General features: G+C 48.8%; 1 protein-coding gene across 1 annotated transcript in view; it reads right to left on the reverse strand.

Annotated features, from left to right (window-relative positions):
* Positions 1 to 2,733: 2,733 nt before the first annotated feature.
* Positions 2,734 to 19,698, reverse strand: part of COG7 (component of oligomeric golgi complex 7) — a 33,192-nt gene continuing 16,227 nt past the window's right edge. The window contains exons 12-17 of the mRNA XM_065411944.1: positions 14,080 to 14,266; positions 12,658 to 12,798; positions 12,104 to 12,187; positions 9,767 to 9,881; positions 5,645 to 5,788; positions 2,734 to 4,915 (exon numbers count right to left, since the gene is read on the reverse strand). Coding sequence (XP_065268016.1) covers positions 4,749 to 4,915; positions 5,645 to 5,788; positions 9,767 to 9,881; positions 12,104 to 12,187; positions 12,658 to 12,798; positions 14,080 to 14,266 — 838 coding nt within the window. The 3' untranslated portion in view covers positions 2,734 to 4,748. The remainder of the gene's footprint in view (positions 4,916 to 5,644; positions 5,789 to 9,766; positions 9,882 to 12,103; positions 12,188 to 12,657; positions 12,799 to 14,079; positions 14,267 to 19,698) is intronic.

Raw genomic sequence — 19,698 nt, forward strand, 5'->3', positions numbered from 1 at the left:
GCCATTGCATGAGAACTGGGTAAGTGAACAAACCTCTGGTTCTGGGCCAGTGCATTCTAGCACATTTGTAGTAATACTTAGCAGCTTCTCAGCCACAGACCTCCACAGCTCTGTGCAGCAGTGGGCACGCATTGCTCTCCTCGTTTTACAGATGAGTTAGTCTAGCCACAGAGAAGCGATTTGCTTAAGGCACCGAGCAAGACAACAGGGAGCTGAGAATAAACCCAGGTCTCCCAATTCCAACTCTGGGGTCCAAGCCACTGGACAATGCCGCCTCAATCATTTGTAACAGCTCCTATTTCATAGGAGCACAAGAGTTGTTCCAGCCCAGAGCCAGGGTGGATTTAGAAGCATGTGTCGAAATCTCGTTTGGCCCCACAATTGGCCCAAGCCCATGCCTTACACCACAGCAAGGCAGAGTGCGTAACCCTGGGAGGCCAGCTGCAGAGAGAGGAGACAGAGTCTGTTCCAAATCCAGCCCTCACCAAAACAGTTGATGAATCAGGTCCCCTCCAATATAGCATCCTCCAGCTCAGGGATTGGCAATCTTTGGCATGCGGCCTGGCAGGGTAAGCACCCTGGCGGGCTGGGCCGGTTTGTTTACCTGCCGCGTCCGCAGGTTTGGCCGATCGCAGTTCCCACTGGCCGTGGTTTGCCGCTCCAGGCCAATGGGGGCTGCGGGAAGCCGCAGCCGGCACATCCCTCGGCCTGCGCCACTTCCCGCAGCCCCCATTGGCCTGGAGTGGCGAACCACGGCCAGTGGGAGCCACGATCGGCAGAACCTGCGGACACGGCAGGTAAACAAACCAGCCCAGCCCGCGAGCCAAAAGTTTCCGATCTCTGGACTAGCTCAATAAGGCCTGGCCCAGAAGGGGGCCTCTGGGCACTACTACAACAGAAATAAAAGAAAATCATTGAAACATAGAATACCAGGGTCGGAAGGGACCTCAGGAGGTATCTAGTCCAACCCCCTGCTCAAAGCAGGACCAACCCCCAGACGGTGCAAAAACGCACCATTATGTCGAAGATCCTGCCTAGGAGTAAACATCTGCCATGTTCTCAGACCTTTATTCCTAGCTGGGTGCCTGCGAGGGTTACTCACTCGGCGAACTCCAGCAGCAGCTACCGCCTGGACACAAAAGGCAAAAAGGAGCCACTAGATTCCTCACTTTTGAGTTACAAATCAGAGCAAAGACGGGAGAGGCTCAAATCGTGAGCGATTCAGGCCCTCGCACGGTAAATCGGAACAGCCTGTTCTCTGGCAGCAGGTGGAAAGTTTACTATTCTCGGCAGTGCTGCTTTATAGAGGGTGTTTAACAAACTAATAAAATGAAAAATGTGCCTTAGGTACTTGAGTCAGGGTGTTTACTTACTTGATTCTTTCTCCCAAAGTGATCAATAAGGACCCAGAGCACGGAGGTTTGACTGCCCCTGGCTAATGGGGTGTTCTGTTGGCTCAGCAAGCAGAAGTCTGGGCCCCATGGAAGGATACAAGCGAACCAGACAGTCACATGCTGCCAGCAGCTCATGGCCTCAGAGAGTTTAGAACAAACATTTGCACATCCCTGCTCTTGGGCAGGCTACAAAGAACAACCGAGCTCAAAGCTCACCAGAGACTGGAGATTCTCCAGTGTGCTCCACAAACAGCTTCTTTGTTCCAGCTGAAAGGTGAGGCTGCACCATAAGATAAGTCCCATACACATGCCTGATGCCCAATTCCTACTGTACAGGGAGAGCTGCTCAAGTCAACGTCACCCTTATGCAGACGTTGCCAATCAGCAAGACCGTGGGGCATTTACAACATATAGGCCCAGCAGCAAGTATGCTTTGAAGCCTTGCCCATTCGATGGACCTTAAGCAAATAATGAAGGGCCAATCTGCCTGAGGAGAACCTCAAAGTATAAGATTGAGAGGGCAGGAGATAGGGTCCCCAAGGTTTGCAACACTAGAATTCCCTCCTCACTATACACCAAAGCACTTCACCACTTGCTTCGTGCCTTGCACCGCTGCAGGAGCATACTGAGGTTTTGTTTCTGCTCTGCGACACCCCTGAATGTGTTGCCTTGTTACATAAACTGATGGGGTGTTTTTGTTGAGGTGCTCAGTGAGCTCCGGTGTATAAATTACATTATTAGAGTCTCAGCAGCTGGGGGCTGCTGGAACAGCACTTCTGACCTAGCACACCCTTCCCTGTGCAACTCACCATGAGAACTGGCATCTCCTCTGGAAGGACACAGCACCCCACCCCTGCTGAACTACAGGGACAGGAGCCACGGAGCAGTAAAAATGAAGCAGTGTGAAGTATTGTTTAGAGACCAATGTCCTTAAAAGCTACTTGATTCCTTTGTGTCTCTTCTGATTTCCCCCCATCTTGAGAGAGGTTTATAGATCTGGTGCATGCTCTTTACTGATCCTGAAAGCTGCCTGGGGAATGAGTGGTGCAGAGGAACAACAGACACATGGCTGAAGATCAGATCACTGCTGAATACACATAGTCCAATGGGGATTAAGTGCATGTCCTCATCTGCATGAAGGAGTCTGGCACAGAACTCAAGACAAGGAGGTATCTGTGAAGATGATCCATGATGAATGGGTGCCTCTCTGGCACAGCATTCAGCAAATCCAGAGAGGACCAACTGAGATCAGGAAAATGCCTCTGTTCTAGCTGGAAAAAGAGGGAGAAAGGACAAAGTGCTAGAGCAAAAGAGAAGAAAATCAACTCTGCAGTAGAGAGGTTTCATTTTTATTTGGTTGTATGGGCTGTAACTGCACACTTCTTAAGTACACATCAGATAAAAGGTACACACTGCAATTCAGAGGAGGGAAGTTCACTGTCAAATAGATTATTCCATTCTGATAGGAGAGCAGTAAAACCTCAGGGCTGCTGCTGCTGCCAGCAACCAAGAGAGTCGTAATCCCTTTCAGGTACAGCCTGTGCTTAGAATCAAGACACACCTGAATATTTGTGTTGGTTTGCATTCCAGATCAGGACTCCTCTCTTGCCAAAAAAACTGGTTAAAGTAATGTTGCAGATGAAGTATCAAATTCTATAGGTAGCTTGGAAAAGCAGTTCAGACTGACACTACACTGGTGCAGATGTTCCAGGGAAATTCTTCTAGTACCACCACCACCACCACCACCTCCCTCCCCCCAAAAAATCAGGCATTTTAAATTTCTAAGACTTGATTCACCCAAAAAAGGTTCCCAGAAGCTGAGCCTTGCAGAGTTTCCCCCATGGCATTTGTATCAACCATGATCCCACACAGCCAAAATCCCAACAGTGTGTGGGGGAATAGGCCTGGCTGGCCTCCCTTGCACCGATCAGAACATCGGCGAAGACTGGTCATATAGGCCCGCCCTGCAGGCCACAAGCCGGAACTAGGCTAAGTGACACAGCCTCCTGCCAAATTCGGTCAAGGGTTATGACCCGAGGAGGGAGGGGGAGGGAGCAATGCGAAAGGCCTCAGTAACAGAATAGCTGCTTGTTTGTGAAACATAACGGCTTGTTTGTAAAAACATAACCGCTCGTTTATGAAACATAATAACCGCTTATATGAAGAAATTGCTTCTAGTAAAGGTCAACTTCTCCTGTAGTTCCAGTTAACTGCCAAACTAGCCAATCATATATCTTCTTTGGGCGTCCCGTGCTAAACCCCTATGCCCTTTACCGTAAAACCCCGGAAAATAATATGTACCTTGACGAGAAAAACACTAAGTAGTGCCAAGTACCACCCATGGCGGAAACCACCAAGAAACCCCCCACCCAATAGGCACCCAATTCTCGTAAAATAATGAGGAAGGTACCGGGAAAAAGGGACAGACCCCTACTCTTATTTTCGCATAAATGACGTATTATTTGTACTATGCTTGCGGTTTGACGGAATAAAAGCAGCCTGCGTGCTGTGCTAGGTGTGGTAGTTTTCGGACTGCTACCCCAACGCGTTGGTATGTTTTGCAATAAACTGGCCTCAGGCTTGAGTCTGTGAACTAAAATCAATGCGTGGGTGACTTTTTCCACGACAAGTGGGATCAGTTTATACTTTCCCCGCGCCTATACCCTTGGAAGTGTTCCTAGATTAGATAAGCCTTTTCGCAAAAACCCACACACCACACTTGCATCCATTTCACAAGACGACTACAACACTGCTACATCCAATTCCCTAGAAGCTTCCCAATAGCTTCAGAAGGAAGAAAATCTCCTGAGAAACAACCTACTAAACTGGTTTTGTTGTCAGGGCTTAGTTTGGTCCTGCATTTTCTGCTAACTGCTGAGACACTACCTTCATGAGATTGTGGATAATGAAAGACTTGAGCAATGGGCATTGCCTGCAGGTAGTAGAGTCCTCGTTTCAGTTGATCCACGCTGCACATACCCTGTAATTTCAGTCCGCATTGATTAGACTGCACTAAAAAAGCCTGTCATTTCATTGTCATGCGGCATGTACTCTCCAGCTAGCGTCAGAACACTTGTCACAAGACAGCTCTAACGCAGCCAGGTCACCCAGATGACTAAAGGGAAATGTGGTCATTAAGACATTTTTCTTTTCCATTTCATAGTTCAAAACACCTGGAGAGCTCTCTCAACATTTCCAAATGAAGACATGTATTAAATGAGTCACAAATAAATTCCTCTTTTCCCCAACCACATTCCCATCATCCTTGGAAAGTTTATTGGAGAAAAAATTCAATGTAGGAAATTTAGCCTTTAGCCAAGAGCTCCCCTGCTGGAGTTTTTCGAGGGCTCGGAGTTAATAGTCCACACTTCTCATGGTGGCGATGTTGCTTGCTAGCCTGCGGGGCAAGCTTTTGGCTGTTTGCCTGTAGTCTTCTGGTTTGGTCTTCAATAGAGTAACAATGTTTTGTAGTGTCTTCGAAGGCTGAAGGCCGAGGGCATCCATCACATTTATCAGATAATCTACAAGATTGAAGGACAAAATGTATTTAAACAGGCAACGGTTACTATGTCAAACAGTCCCCAAAGTAGTGTCATGGCAATTCTGCCCCAGAGCACTACACCAGATGTCCTCTGTCCATCAGCACTAGTTCAGACTAATTCACAGCACCCGAAAAGCGGCTGGAATCTTATCGCGGCTGGCTCCCGTCTTATATTTTGGATCTTCGGTTACTGCTTTACGTGATCAGTGGTTTTGGTCAGAGGAATGGGGCACATGGTGCTACATTTCAGTAACTGCACAGACTAATCACTTCTCTCCCCAACCCCTCAGCACCTATTGGAAAGGCCCAGCTTCTCCAAGTGTCCAGGAGACAAGCCTTGCCAAACAGAGCTGTCGGGTTCTAACTCTGACCCCTTGGTTTATTTCTGCAGCTTTACGAGTTGACATTTCACTCAGAGTGTGTCTTGGCACTAAGGGCGTGTGCCAGACTGCAGCCCACCAATGGGCTTTGAGACTGAACCACTAACCAACCAGCCATCTCAGCTGTTCGCTGCATCATCATCAAAAGCCTTGATATGCAAGATATCGAGCAGCTCCTTTACGAGCTCTCATCTCCCAAAAAGCCCACTAGGCAACGGCAGCAAACCACCCCGTTTGGGAGTTCCTGGCACACTGCAGGATTGGGGTCTAGGAGAGTAAGGCCTGCTAGGGAGAAGCAGCTCCCTAGACAACGTATGTTCTGCGCTCACCAATGTCCGTGGCAAGCTGCTTCGCTGAGTGAAGGGTGAGCTCTGGAATCTGCAGGATAACTTCACAGTAGGTTTGCATGGTTGCTCTGGCGATGGAACCTAGCCAGTAGTCAGCCATGTTGTCCAGCTCAGGTAACTCGTCACCTGAACAGAAAGTTCTCATTAGCCATCAGAACCCCTACTAGCCTGCGCTTGCTCAGTCTGTAGCTGGGGTGAATTTTGTGCTAGGTAAAAGAAAAAGTCAGCTTAATCTAAAAACTTTAAGGTACCGGAACTTAGACAGAAAGTGGTTCTCAGACAGGTCTATGGAGAGTGGGGTGGTGATTGGTGCTAGCTCTTTTCCTTGTTATCAGCTGCTAGTTCACATTAAAAGGTAGCTAAATACACAACACTCTTTCTTCACGTTACTCATCCTCATTCAATCATTTCCATAGGGATGGGAGGCAATCATGCACAGCAGTGGGCTGGGTTCCGGAGCCAGCCCTTTTTCTCTAATTCAGACATGGAGAAGCCCTCCAATAAGCAACAAAGGTCCCTGCAGAACGTGTGCATGCAAGGCGTCCTCTGTTCACTGCTACACGTGAGGTGTTTTGAAAGCTAATGAAACCCTTTTAAATACGAAAATACTTTAATGAGACAAAATCATTAACATCAAAAGCTAAACCACACATCGTATTCTTAGCAAGCTACAGGAAGAAAAGGTAAAGAACAGAATTATCAGACACAGAGATGAACAAGATTTGTTGGGGAAGAGTCAACATTACTTCTGTATAGGGAAATCATGCCTCACCAATCTATTAGAATTCTTTGAGGGGGTCAACAAACACATGGACAAGGCAATCCAGTGGATATAGTGTAATTGGACTTTCAGAAAGACTTTAATAAGGTCCACCACCAAAGGCTCTTAAGCAAAGTGAGCAGTCATGGGATAAAAGGGAAAGTCATCTCATGGATCAGTAACTGGTTAAAAGACAGGAAATAAAGGGTAGGAATAAATGGTCACTTTTCACAGTGAAGAGAGGTAAATAACAGGGTCCCCCAGAGATCTGTATGGGACCAGTGCTGTTCAACATATTCATAAATTATCTGGAAAAAGGGGTAAACAGTGAGGTGGCAAAGTTTGCAGATGATACAAAATTACTAAAGATAGTTAAGTCCAAAGCAGATTCTGAAGAGTTACAAAGGGATCTCATAAACTGGGTAAAAAATGGCAGATGAAATTCAGTGTTGATAAATGTAAAGAAATGCACATTGAAAACATAATCCTAGCTATACATACAAAATGATGGGGTCTAAATTAGCTGTTTCCACTCAAGAAAGATCTTGGAATTACGGTGGATAGTTCTCTGAAAACTTCCGCTCAATGTGCAGCGGCAGTCAAGAAAGCGAACAGAATGTTAGGAACCATTAGGAAAGGGATAGATAATAAGACAGAAAATATCATAATGCCACTCTATAAATCCATGGTATGCCCACACCTTGAATAGTGCATGCAGCTCTGGTTGCCCCATTTCAAAAAAGATACATTAGAAATGGAAAAGGTACAGAGATGGCAACAAAAATGAATAGGGTTATGGAACAGCTTCCACTGGGACTATTCATCTCGGAAAAGACAACTAAGCGGGGCTATGATAGACTTTATAAAATCATGAATAGTGTGGAGAAAGTGAACAGGGAAGTGTTATTTACCCCTTCACACAACACAAGAACCAGGGGTCACCCAATGAAATTAACAGGCAGCAGGTTTAAAATAAACGAAAGGAAGTACTTCTTCACATAGCGCACGGACAACCTGTGGAACTCATTGCCGAGAGATGTTGTGAAGGCCAAAACTATAACTGGGTTCAAAAAAGAATTAGATAAATCCATGGAGAATAAGTCCGTCCATGGCTATTAGCCAGGATGGACAGGGATGCAACGCCATGCACTGGGGTCCCTAAACCTCTGACTGCCGGAAACTAAGAGTGGATGACGGGGGATGGATCACTTGACGATTGCTCTGTTCTGTTCACTCCCTCTGGGGCACCCGGCATTGGCCGCTGTCGGAAGACAGGATACTGGGCTAGATAGACAATGGGTCTGATCCAGTATGGCCGTTCTTATGAGGAACACAAAGCATCAAGCCATATGCTGCTTCAATTGCCAGTGAAAACAAATGTCCATGAGAGATTAAACACTGCAGACCAAGCCACTTTACAATTTAACACTAAGGGGATAGAATGAGGAAATCAAGTTACAGGTGCTTTCCTTCAGCTCTCACAGAGGTCTGGGTGATCTGATCAGCAACAGCAGAAGGAAGAGCCCTTGATAATCCTTACTTACGCCAATCTGGGTACAAGGGCAGGTTGGAAACATGAACATTGTGTATAATTATTGTTCTTTATAGTATGTCTAGTAAGCTGCTTGGCAACCCAGCACACCCCCACAATATCGCCTGCCCTGTGTATCTCAGTTGGGAATGCACATACCTGCACTGGCATCCATGTCACATGAGCAGCTATCCAGGCCAGCTTTCCATGCCATGTCAGGGTACAAGCACAGAGGTAACACAGAATTGAGGGACAGGTCGGGGGCAGGGATAGCGCAGTGTTTTGAGCACTGGCCTGCTAAACCCAGGGTTGTGAGTTCAATCCTTGAGGGGGCCACGTAGGGAACTGGGGCAAAAATCAGTACTGGGTCCTGCTAGTGAAGGCAGGGGGCTGGACTTGATGACATTTCAGGGTCCCTTCCAGCTCTATGAGATAGGTATATCTCCATATATTTATTTTATTTTTTTAAAGCCAAAAGCCTCATTTGAGGTCTTTGAGAAACACAAAGGAGGGCCAAAATGTAGCGCTCACAGGAACCTCACTCCTGCCACCTACAAGGGCTCGAAGAGGACTACCGGTACTGCAGTGAGTGAAGTGGTTTCCTTGAAAACACCACTCAACGTCACCACATTCAGGGCAGTGCCCATCTGCTTCAGCCAGTCACATACCAACAGCTTATGGCTGTGTGGGAGCACTGGGAGACTCAGGAACAGAAGAGAGGAGAGGAGAGCAGGGAGAAGGTGAGAGGATTTGACATGATGCCACAAGCTTATTTAACCCCAGAGCAGGGTTATGGGGCCAGAGGGCAAGAGACAGGGATGGTCTCTGACAGGCTATGCATTGATGTTATTTAGAAGAGACTCAACCAAAGTGGTGAATTTGTTTAAGTGTTATCCTCCCTCGTTTAATACTTTAATCAATCATCATTCTTGGCACTCGTGTACTGCTGTTCTCCCAGGCAGCTCAGAGCACTGTACAAAGCTGAGGAGGAAATAGTGTTGTTCCCATTTTACAGATGCAGTGACTGAAACAGACAGATGTGAAGCGACTTGCCCAGGGTGCACAATGAGTTAGTAGCTGAACTAGGAATGAAACATAGATCTGCTTCCCCCAGCACTCTCTCTCCACTTTTGTGTCACTATGTGCTACTTAGGTATGGCTTGTTATAGTGCTGAGATCATACGATCTTTAAATAGCTAGACAAATGATCCAAACAGCTTCTCTGTGGACAGTGGTTCTCTCAAACATCAGTGGTCTGGTGCCAGCCAAAGAGTGGTGCTCATGATGGACATTTCCACGCTGACAGCACAGCTCCATGGCTTTGTCACAAATAATGAAGACTTAGAGCTAGAAATAAGTGAACACATCAAGTGCAGCTACAATTGTGATTGAACTCGACACCCAAAGGTAACCACACAGCATTTCCCAGGAACTCACACTGATCGTGAGACAGTTCCTAGAGAACCAAATAATGCATTGGGTTGGCTCATTAACTGACTCATCTCTTCACTCTCACACATACCCCCCATGGGGGCTCATCCCCTCTGCAGAGCAACTTCCCCCAATACAGACATCAGCACAGCTTGACCCAATGCTTCCGGTTTCAGTGAAGGTGCTGAAGTTTTCCTCATTAACTACGGTCTCATTGTGAGTATTAGTGAGGGACAATTGGAAGGCACTATATGGTTACTCAGTAAGGTACCACATCAGCAGGGAAATCAACCTCACATGGCCTCATCCCCGCAACTCCTATCTCTGCAATGCTAAACACACGCTTTCCTCCAGACACCTCAGTGAATCGGTCTTGTCCTACCTTGCTCTGGCGGATACGGCAGTTTTCCAGCATGTAAGGCTCGTTCCAGAGCAGAATCTTCTTGAGTAACGAATGGCTCGAGATGAAGTGGGAGGGACATGATATATTGTCCAATCTAGGATAAAAAGTAAAAGGACTGTAAGCGTGACACTGAGCTATTAAGGTTTGAGCATTAAGTGGGCACTTCACTGAATGAGACGCCAATGAGAGGAATCCCCACCTACCAGGTCTGACAACAGACCGTGACAGCAGCTCATCAACATACACTACGCCAGGAAGTGACGTCCATCGCTCGCTCTACCATTAATTCCCTTTATACAAACAACGTTTATTTTCCAAGAGGTCAAGGCCCAGTTACAGGAGCAACAATGTCAAGAAAAACTGGGACACAGATTCACACCTATAACTGCATCCTTGACCCCTACAGGAATTATTGGCGATTCATTTTGTAGATGGGAATCAAACAGTCTGCTCTGAGCGAAATCAGGGAACAGGAACCTTAGGATCATGTTACACGAGAATAAGTTTACAGACACGATCCTTCCCAGAATGCCACTGAGGCCGCACAAACCCAGGCAGGAGTCATGTGACTCCATGCAGACAACTGCATGACCCTTGTCCTTTGCACACCGATTGCCTGTATGCCCCGGACAGGCTGCTCTGGGCAGGGCTACAGCTCAGAGCACTCTGCCTTCACCCACTGGTCCTCTGGAGAGCTGACTGAGTCTCATTAACATCTTTTTTACTGAGCTCATGTTGCTCTCTCTCTTCTACATATAACGTCCAGTTACGTGGATTTGATTTTAAAAGGCACTTGTAGCTTTTTGGCCATGCAGCAGCTTGGTTTGGGGGCCACCCAAGGAGACTCCCACTCATCTCAATCCATAAATCACGCTCCCCTCTCAATCACAGGTTAAAGAGTGCTTGGGAAAGGAAACCGACTTTCTATATCTGAACAAGTCCCAGAAGCCCCTCCTGGGCCCAGAAAGGCTCAAATTCCCTTTGATTCCCTACAGAACGTGACCCTAATTGATGCCATGATGTGCTTGGTTTAAAATTGCACTCAACTGCTGCCAAACATATCCATCACTCTCATCAATTCCACCAGGGCCTCTCTCAGGCAGTCTGCATCAGCAGCTGGGTTACAAGAATGTGGTGGCTGGGTGTCCCCTCTCTTTTCTTCCTGCTACACTGCCCAGGAACCTTGTGTTGTCACAGAAGCCTCCCAGGTGGCTGAAGTTAGAAATAAGTGGGAAATGACCCCAAAGTTCAGAAGGCTACCAACTCTTGGCATCTACATGCAACGAGGAGAGGCAAATTTCAGAATGCCAACACCAGAAATGAACTGACCGCATCCTATGGCCTCAGGCCCTCCCTTCAGCGCTCAGCTGGGGCATACCCCTCAGGGTCTATTCCTTGTGCATGTCTGAGAGTGAGACATGCAGAATGAGAGCAATGCTGCCCTGGGCACATCACAGTGATGAGCACACATCCTCCTGTTTGTCAAATTACACTTGGGGTGGAGTAAGCAATCAGCAGCCAGTAGGTCAGTACAATTCTCCTGAGTATCGGACTGATCTTTACTCACTGGCACAGGCTTCGGAATTACTGCCCCTGGCCCATTTAGAGGCGATAATGAGAAGCAGCAGTTGGAAGAGGTTAGGGAGCAGTCCTCAAGCCTCTGCTGGTGAGCAAGGATTAAAACAGATATAGCCAGCAAGACCAACCAGCAAGAACTATGCAGCGAGACTCACGGCCCCCATTCACCTTTGGCATCCCAGCACCAGAAGATTATCTCTGCAGCAGAAAGGGAGACTGGAGAGGCTCCCAGGTACCGAGGGGAAAAGAGATCAAGCTCTTTTCAAATCAATAATTGACACAAAGTCATCCCAGCATACGGCAGGAACTCCAGCCCTATGTGCTCGGTGTGATTACTCTGCTGAGTTAGCCTCTCCAAGAGCTGCATGACTGACGAGATGCTGAAAGATGCCACTTTTCCATAGTTACTAGTAAGCAGGGGGGTGCCGAGGACTTGCGGCAGCATAACCCACCCCCCAGTACAAGTGTTAACACAACTCAACAGAGAAGTCATTTTTCACCACCTTTCCTGGGCTCTCCAGAAACCTCAGTGCTTTCCTGGCACCCTTTACAAGAGGTCCCTTTCCAACAATTGCCTAAAATCCTCAGAGTGGTGAACAGAAATCCTAGAGGTAGGGATCTGAACCAACAAAACAGCAACTCCTGCCCTCATACAATGAACAAAAATACTCCGACAGCCAAATTACAGAGTCCCCCAGGATTCAGCCATTTCTAGAAACGACCCCCATGTGCTCTTACGTTGCTGATGTACTCAAGAGGAGTCAGACTGAAGTTTGGCAGGTCGTCTGTTAGTGTCTCACCAATGCCAGTTGAGCTCCAGCCCTAGGAAGGAGTAAAGCAGAGAACCAGTCAAAGCTCTCTTCAGCCAGCATGAGTAGCAGCCCCAAAGAAAGGGAGGGGGGTCATATGGTAACAGGGATCGTGATTGCCAGTGGACTCCTAAAGAAACCAAGGACTGTGGAAAGACCCCTCCTCTAAAACACTCCTCACGGTTCTTTGTACATAGGTTGAAATTAATTATTTTCACAGAAATGTCGGAATGCTGAAGACACAAATCCCAGCAGATGATGCAGTGGTGGTGGGTCCGTTGGGGCTCTCCATTGAAGCAAGAGCACAGCTCCAAGAAGGGAGTTTACATCTGAGTAAACAGAAATCCCCATAGGCGTGAGGGCATCCAGTAGAGAGGCAATGAGGGCTTACTAGTCCCAGACTCCCATAAAGTGTGCGGAGATATCCATGCCAGGTTTTCCCACTCGCTATGCTGGATCAGTGGAATCATCCAGCGAACTTACCTCCATCCTGGAAATCAGTAAGAGCTGCTGTTTGATGCGAAGGAAAACAGAGTCAAACGCCAACTGGTGTGCTAGCTGGTTGAGGTGGGTAAGGGCAGATCGAGATGCGGACAACAGGTTGTGGTTACTCGTCCCTTTCTCCTAACACAGAAAGGAACAGTTACATACAGATGCCACTAAACTGATCATAGGAGGCCTAGGTTAAAATATTAGAAAGGTTTTGATTGGGCTCAGCACAAAGGATCCTTGTCCCGCAAGGGCCAAACAGTACCAATGGAGAGCACTACCTCCCCCTTCCTACTCAAGGCCCCTAGGGAGCAAGGTCCCTGAAAGGGGGCAGGGAAGGGTGGCACCCTCCACCACCACATCCGCTCCACACCAGCCAGCAGACCTGGTCAGGCACAGAGGGGAGCACAGCTGTACCTGCTGAAAGGGTGGAAGAGCTGCCACTGCAGTATGCACTCCCCACAAGAAACTGTGGCTGAGTCCTAGCAGCACGCCCTCTCCACACCCCAGGCAGTACAAACCAAAGCTTAATAGTGACAATCCAACCAAAAGATTTTCCCTAGTTCCGTATAACTCCGTTGCCCATTTGCAGGAGGGGCTGGCAACAGCACAGAGATTTTATTGCACTCTGCCAGGCAATCACTAAAAGAAAACTTAGATAATATAATCCATTTGCTCACTAAAGCTATTATGAAGTTACAGAAATGAGGAGGAGGAGGAATACAAACATGACCTTTAGATGACCATGGTCAAAGGGCACAAGCAACTGGCCTGCTGTGTGGAATCAAGGAAAAGCTTTGCACAAAAAGTTGGTACAGAGAAGGCTGAATACAGAGAGGTGACTATGTTATTTCTACACAAGTCAAATGCGTAATATTGAGGGTAGCGATGCATGAGTTATATGTAATTTAAGTACCAAAAAATTCAGAACACCCTGGGAAAATAAGGAAGACAGAACAAATAACTTAGCTTTATTATTACAAACGCACAACATACATAAATTAGATCAGTACTGAAGATAAGTGGGGTTGCTTTACCCTGTTCACAGATGCACGCATGAATGCACATGCAGAATTACAGTTCAGGATGGGTACACCAGCAGAGTGTAACCTGCTGAGAAAGTCTTGGAAAGACAATGACCAGACTTGGAGCTCAAGGTGGCCCTCAAATACAAACTTTCCATTGCCTCTTGCCTTGGGATATCTCATCTGAACTGCACACAACCAGAGCTCTGTGCTTCAGAGAGAGGGAGTGAGCCCAGAGCCTCACAGCTCTGGACATTTCATTCTGTTGGGACTGGGTGTGTCAGGAGAACTTGGAACGCCCTTCCCAATCAACAGGCAGCTGTTATGGAGGCATGTGACCAGGCAGTTGCCCCAACTGCCAGATGTGTCCTGGGCAGCACTGCAGTCCTACCTTTAGGGTATGGAGTGTTTCCATGAGGCTGGCATACTCAGACGGAGTCTCCTTCAGGAGGTAGTTGTATTCCTGCCAGGGGTTCTTGACTGAGCTCTTCTTCTCCGCAGAGCTGGCATCCTGAAAGCCAGACAGACTACAAGGGCTGTAGGAGTCCAGCAGATACTTCCCAGCAGTGGATAAAATCCTGAAACCAACCAACATGACTAAAAGTTACAAGCAAACTCCACTGAAGTTGGCACTGGGTTGCTCCAAGAGAATTCCTGAGCTTCCCCCATGGCCCCTGCCCCAGCCCTGCCTGGAATCTCCCCCATCCCTTCTAGGAGGCCCCATCTCAGCATCACCAGCTTTACTGACACACAAGGCTCCAGCTTGAGAAATAAAGCAGAGAAAGCTAACAGGCCCCCTGCCCTCCACATGTTTTTTTTTTTAACTTTGACAAACAAGTTAAGCAGCCTCTACCGGGCCCTGTGGTTAGTCCACTCTGCCCTATCATGTTTCACACCCTCCCTACCACAGTTGGCAGAAATGGTGCCATGTGTTGCTCTGTGGTGACCTCCACCTCACCCCAGCAGCCAATCTTGGAGCATAAGTCCCAGAGGGAGCCCTCCAGGGCCAAAGGAACATCTCTAAGGGTATGTCTACACTACGAAATTAGGTCGAATTAATAGAAGCCGGTTTTATAGAAATCGGTTGTATACAGCCGATTGTGTGTCCCCCCACATAAAATGCTCTAAGTGCTCTATTCGGCGGACCGCGTCCACAGTACCGAGGCTAGCGTTGACTTCCGGAGCATTGCACTATGGGTAGCTATCCCACAGTTCCCGCAGTCTCCGCCGCCCATTGGAATTCTGGGTTGAGATCCCAATGCCTGAATGATGCAAAACAGTGTCGCGGGGGGTTCTGGGTACATGTCGTCAGGCCCCTCCCCCTCAGTCAGAGCAACGGCAGACAATAGATTCGCGCCTTTTTACCTGGGTTACCTGTGCAGACAACATACCACGGCAAGCATGGAGCCCGCTCAGCTCAGCTCACCGTCACCATATGTCATCTGGGTGCAGGCAGACGTGGGACTGCATTGCTACACAGCAGCAGCAGCTAACTGCCTTTTGGCGGTAGACGGTGCAGCATGACTGGTAGCCTTCATCGGCGATCTGGGTGCTGGCAACCGTGGGGCTGGCAGTCGTAGGGCTGCATTGCACCAGCCCTTGCCTTTTGCCTTTTGGCAGTAGATGGTTTATTACGACTGGTAACCGTCGTCATCGTACTGCAGTGGCTGTCAATCATGGGCACCTGGGCAGACATGCTCAGTCCTATCGAACTGTCTTGACAATGATGGCTATCAGTCGTAGTATGCTATTTTCTACCAAGCACCCAGTATTTTCTGCTAAGCACCCAGAAGAGGCCGAGGGCGATCTGGGTGCTGGCAGATGTGGGCCTGCATTGCTACACAGCAGCAGCCCCTTGCCTTTTGGCAGTAGATAGTATATTATCACTGGTATCCATCATCATCATACTGCAGTGGCTATCAGTCTTAGTACACTAACTGCCAAGCGCCCAGTATTTGCTGCCAAGCACCCAGAAGATGCCGAGGGCTATCAGTCATGCTGCACCGTCGTCTTAAGATGTAAAAAAATAGATTTGTTCTGTATTCATTTGCTTCCCCCTCCCTCCGTCAAATCAACGGCCTGCTAAACCCAGGCTTTTGAGTTCAATCTTTGGGGGGGGCCATTCTGTGTGACAGTTGTTTGTGTTTCTCCCTGATGCACAGCCACCTTTGTTGATTTTAATTCCCTGTACCTGTACGCCATGTCGTCACTCGCCCCTCCCTCCCTCCTTCCCCTGGTCCGTCAGATACTAGTTTCGCACCTTTTTTCAGACCAGACACCATAGCTAGCACTGGGATCATGGAGCCCGCTCAGATCACCGCGGCAATTATGAGCACTATGAACACCACGCGCATTGTCCTGGAGTATATGCAGAGCCAGAACATGCCAAAGCTAAACCAGGACCAGCCGAGGAGGCGATTGCAGCGCGGCAATGAGAGTGATGAGGAAATTGACATGGACATAGACCTCTCACAAGGCACAGGCCCCAGCAATGTGGAAATCATGGTGTTACTGGGGCAGGTTCATGTTGCCTTTCGCATACGTAAGGGCACTTTCATGGAACTTTGTGACTTGCTTTCCCCTGCCCTGAAGCGCCAGAATACCAGGATGAGAGCAGCCCTCACAGTTGAGAAGCGAGTGGCAATAGCCCTGTGGAAGCTTGCAACGCCAGACAGCTACCGGTCAGTCGGGAATCAATTTGGAGTGGGCAAATCTACTGTGGGGGCTGCTGTGATCCAAGTTGCCAGGGCAATGAAAGACCTGGTGATATCAAGGGTAGTGACTCTGGGAAACGTGCAGGCCATAGTGGATGGCTTTACTGCAATGGGATTCCCAAACTGTGGTGGGGCCATAGACGGAACCCATATCCCTATCTTGGCACCGGAGCACCAAGCCACCGAGTACATAAACCGCAAGGGGTACTTTTCAATGCTGCTGCAAGCCCTGGTGGATCACAAGGGACGTTTCACCAACATCAACGTGGGATGGCCGGGAAAGGTACATGATGCTCGCGTCTTCAGGCACTCTGCTCTGTTTCGAAAGCTGGAGGAAGGGACTTTCTTCCCGGACCAGAAAATAACCGTTGGGGATGTTGAAATGCCTATCGTGATCCTTGGGGACCCAACCTACCCCTTAATGCCATGGCTCATGAAGCCGTACACAGGCAGCCTGGACAGGAGTCAGGACCTGTTCAACTACAGGCTGAGCAAGTGCCGAATGGTGGTGGAATGTGCATTTGGACGTTTAAAAGCGCGCTGGCGCAGCTTACTGACTCGCTCAGACCTTAGCGAAAAGAATATCCCCATTGTTATTGCTGCTTGCTGTGCGCTCCACAATATCTGTGAGAGTAAGGGGGAGACATTTATGGCGGGGTGGGAGGTTGAGGCAAATCGCCTGGCCGCTGATTACGTGCAGCTAGACACAAGGGCGGTTAGAGGAGCACAGCAGGGCGCGGTGCGCATCAGAGAAGCTTTGAAAACGAGTTTTGTGACTGGCCAGGCTACGGTGTGAAACTTCTGTTTGTTTCTCCTTGATGAACCCTCCGTCCCCCCCCCCCCCCCCCCCCCGGTTCACTCTACTTCCCTGTAAGCCAACCACCCCACCCTCTCCTCCCCCCTTCGAGCACCGCTTGCAGAGGCAATAAAGTCATTGTTACTTCACATTCATGCATTCTTTATTAATTCATCACACAACTAGGGGGATAATTGCAAAGGTAGCCCGGGATGGGTGGGGGAGGAGGGAAGGAAAAGGACACACTGCAGTTTAAAACTTTAACTCTTATTGAAGGCCAGCCTTCTGATGCTAGGGCAATCATCTGGGGTGGAGTGACTGGGTGGCCGGAGGCCCCCCTACCGTGTTCTTGGGCGTCTGGGTGAGGAGGCTATGGAACTTGGGGAGGAGGGCTGTTGGTTACACAGGGGCTGTAGCGGCGGTCTCTGCTCCTGCTGCCTTTCCTGCAGCTCAACCATACGCTGGAGCATATCAGTTTGATGCTCCAGCAGCCGGAGCATCGACTCTTGCCTTCTTGTCTGCAAGCTGACGCCACCTATCATCTTCAGCCCGCAACTTGCTCTGTTCATCCCGCGATTCAGCATGCCACCTCTCCTCTCGTTCATATTGTGCTTTTCTGTAATCAGTCATTGACTGCCTCCACGCATTCTGCTGTGCTCTGTCAGCGTGGGAGGACATCTGGAGTTCCGTGAACATATCATCCCGCGTCCTCCATTTTCTCTTTCTAATCTTCACTAGCCTCTGTGAAGGAGAAACATTTGCAGCTGGTGGAGGAGAAGGGAGAGGTGGTTAAAAAAGACACATTTTAGAGAACAATGGGTACACTCTTTCACGTTAAATTTTGCTGTTCACATTACACAGCACATGTGCTTTCGTTACAAGGTAGCATTTTTCCTCTTATATTGAGGGCCTGCCGGTTTGGTGTGAGAGATCACTCACGCAGTGCCAGGCCACAGATTTCAGCTTGCAGGCAGCCATGGTAAGACACAGTCTTTTGGCTTTTTTAACCTTCTTAACATGTGGGAATGGTTTCAAACAGTAGTGCTCTCATTTCCCATACCAAGCACCCGTTGGGTTGGCCATTTAAAATGGGTTTGCAATGTAAAAGGAGGGGCTGCGGTTTCAGGGTTAACATGCAGCACAAACCCAACTAACTCCCCTCCCCCACACACCCAATTCTCTGGGATGATCACTTCACCCCTCCCCCCCACCGCGTGGCTAACAGCGGGGAATATTTCTGTTCAGCAGAGCAGGAACGGGCACCTCTGAATGTCCCCTTAATAAAATTGCCCCATTTCAACCAGGTGACCGTGAATGATATCACTCTCCTGAGGATAACAAAGAGCGATAAGGAATGGATGTTGTCTGCATGCCAGCAAACACCAGGACCATACGCTGCCATGCTTTGTTATGCAATGATTCCAGACTACGTGCTACTGGCCTGGCGTGGTAAAGTGTCCTACCATGGCGGACGGGATAAGGCAGCCCTCCCCAGAAACCTTTTGCAAAGGCTTTGGGAGTACATCCAGGAGAGTTTTCTGGAGATGTCCCTGGAGGACTTCCGCTCCATCCCCATACACGTTAACAGACTTTTCCAGTAGCTGTACTGGCCGCGATTGCCAGGGCAAATTAATCATTAATCATTAAACACGCTTGCTTTTAAACCATGTGTAATATTTACAAAGGTACACTCACCAGAGGTCCCCTCTGTGCCCTCAGGGTCTGGGAGCACGCCTTGGGTGAGTTCTGGGGTTACTGGTTCCAGGTCCAGGGTGATAAACATATCCTGGCTGTTGGGGAAACCGGTTTCTCCGCTTCCTTGCGGCTATGAGCTATCTACATTATCTCCATCCTCATCTTCCTCGTACCCCGAACCCGCTTCCCTGTGTGTTTCTCCAGTGAGCGAGTCATAGCACACGGTTGGGGTAGTGGTGGCTGCACCCCCTAGAATGGCATGCAGCTCCGCGTAGAAGCGGCATGTTTGCGGCTCTGCCCCGGACCTTCCGTTTGCTTCTCTGGCTTTGTGGTAGGCTTGCCTTAGCTCCTTAATTTTCACGCGGCACTGCTGTGCGTCCCTGTTATGGCCTCTGTCCTTCATGGCCTTGGAGACCTTTTCTAATATTTTGCCATTTCGTTTACTGCTTTGGAGTTCAGCTAGCAGTGATTCGTCTCCCCATATTGCGAGCAGATCCCGTACCTCCCGTTCTGTCCATGCTGGAGCTCTTTTGCGATCCTGGGACTCCATCACGGTTACCTGTGCTGATGAGCTCTGCGTGGTCACCTGTGCTCTCCACGCTGAGCAAACAGGAAATGAAATTCAAACGTTCGTGGGGCTTTTCCTGTCTACCTGGCCAGTGCATCTGAGTTGAGAGTGCTGTCCAGAGCGGTCACAATGAAGCACTGTGGGATAGCTCCCGGAGGCCAATAACGTCGAATTCCGTCCACACTACCCCAATTCCGACCCCCTAAGGCCGATTTTATCGCTAATCCCCTCGTCGGA

Source organism: Emys orbicularis, chromosome 10, assembly GCF_028017835.1.
Source record: "Emys orbicularis isolate rEmyOrb1 chromosome 10, rEmyOrb1.hap1, whole genome shotgun sequence".
Lineage (NCBI taxonomy): Eukaryota > Metazoa > Chordata > Testudines > Emydidae > Emys > Emys orbicularis.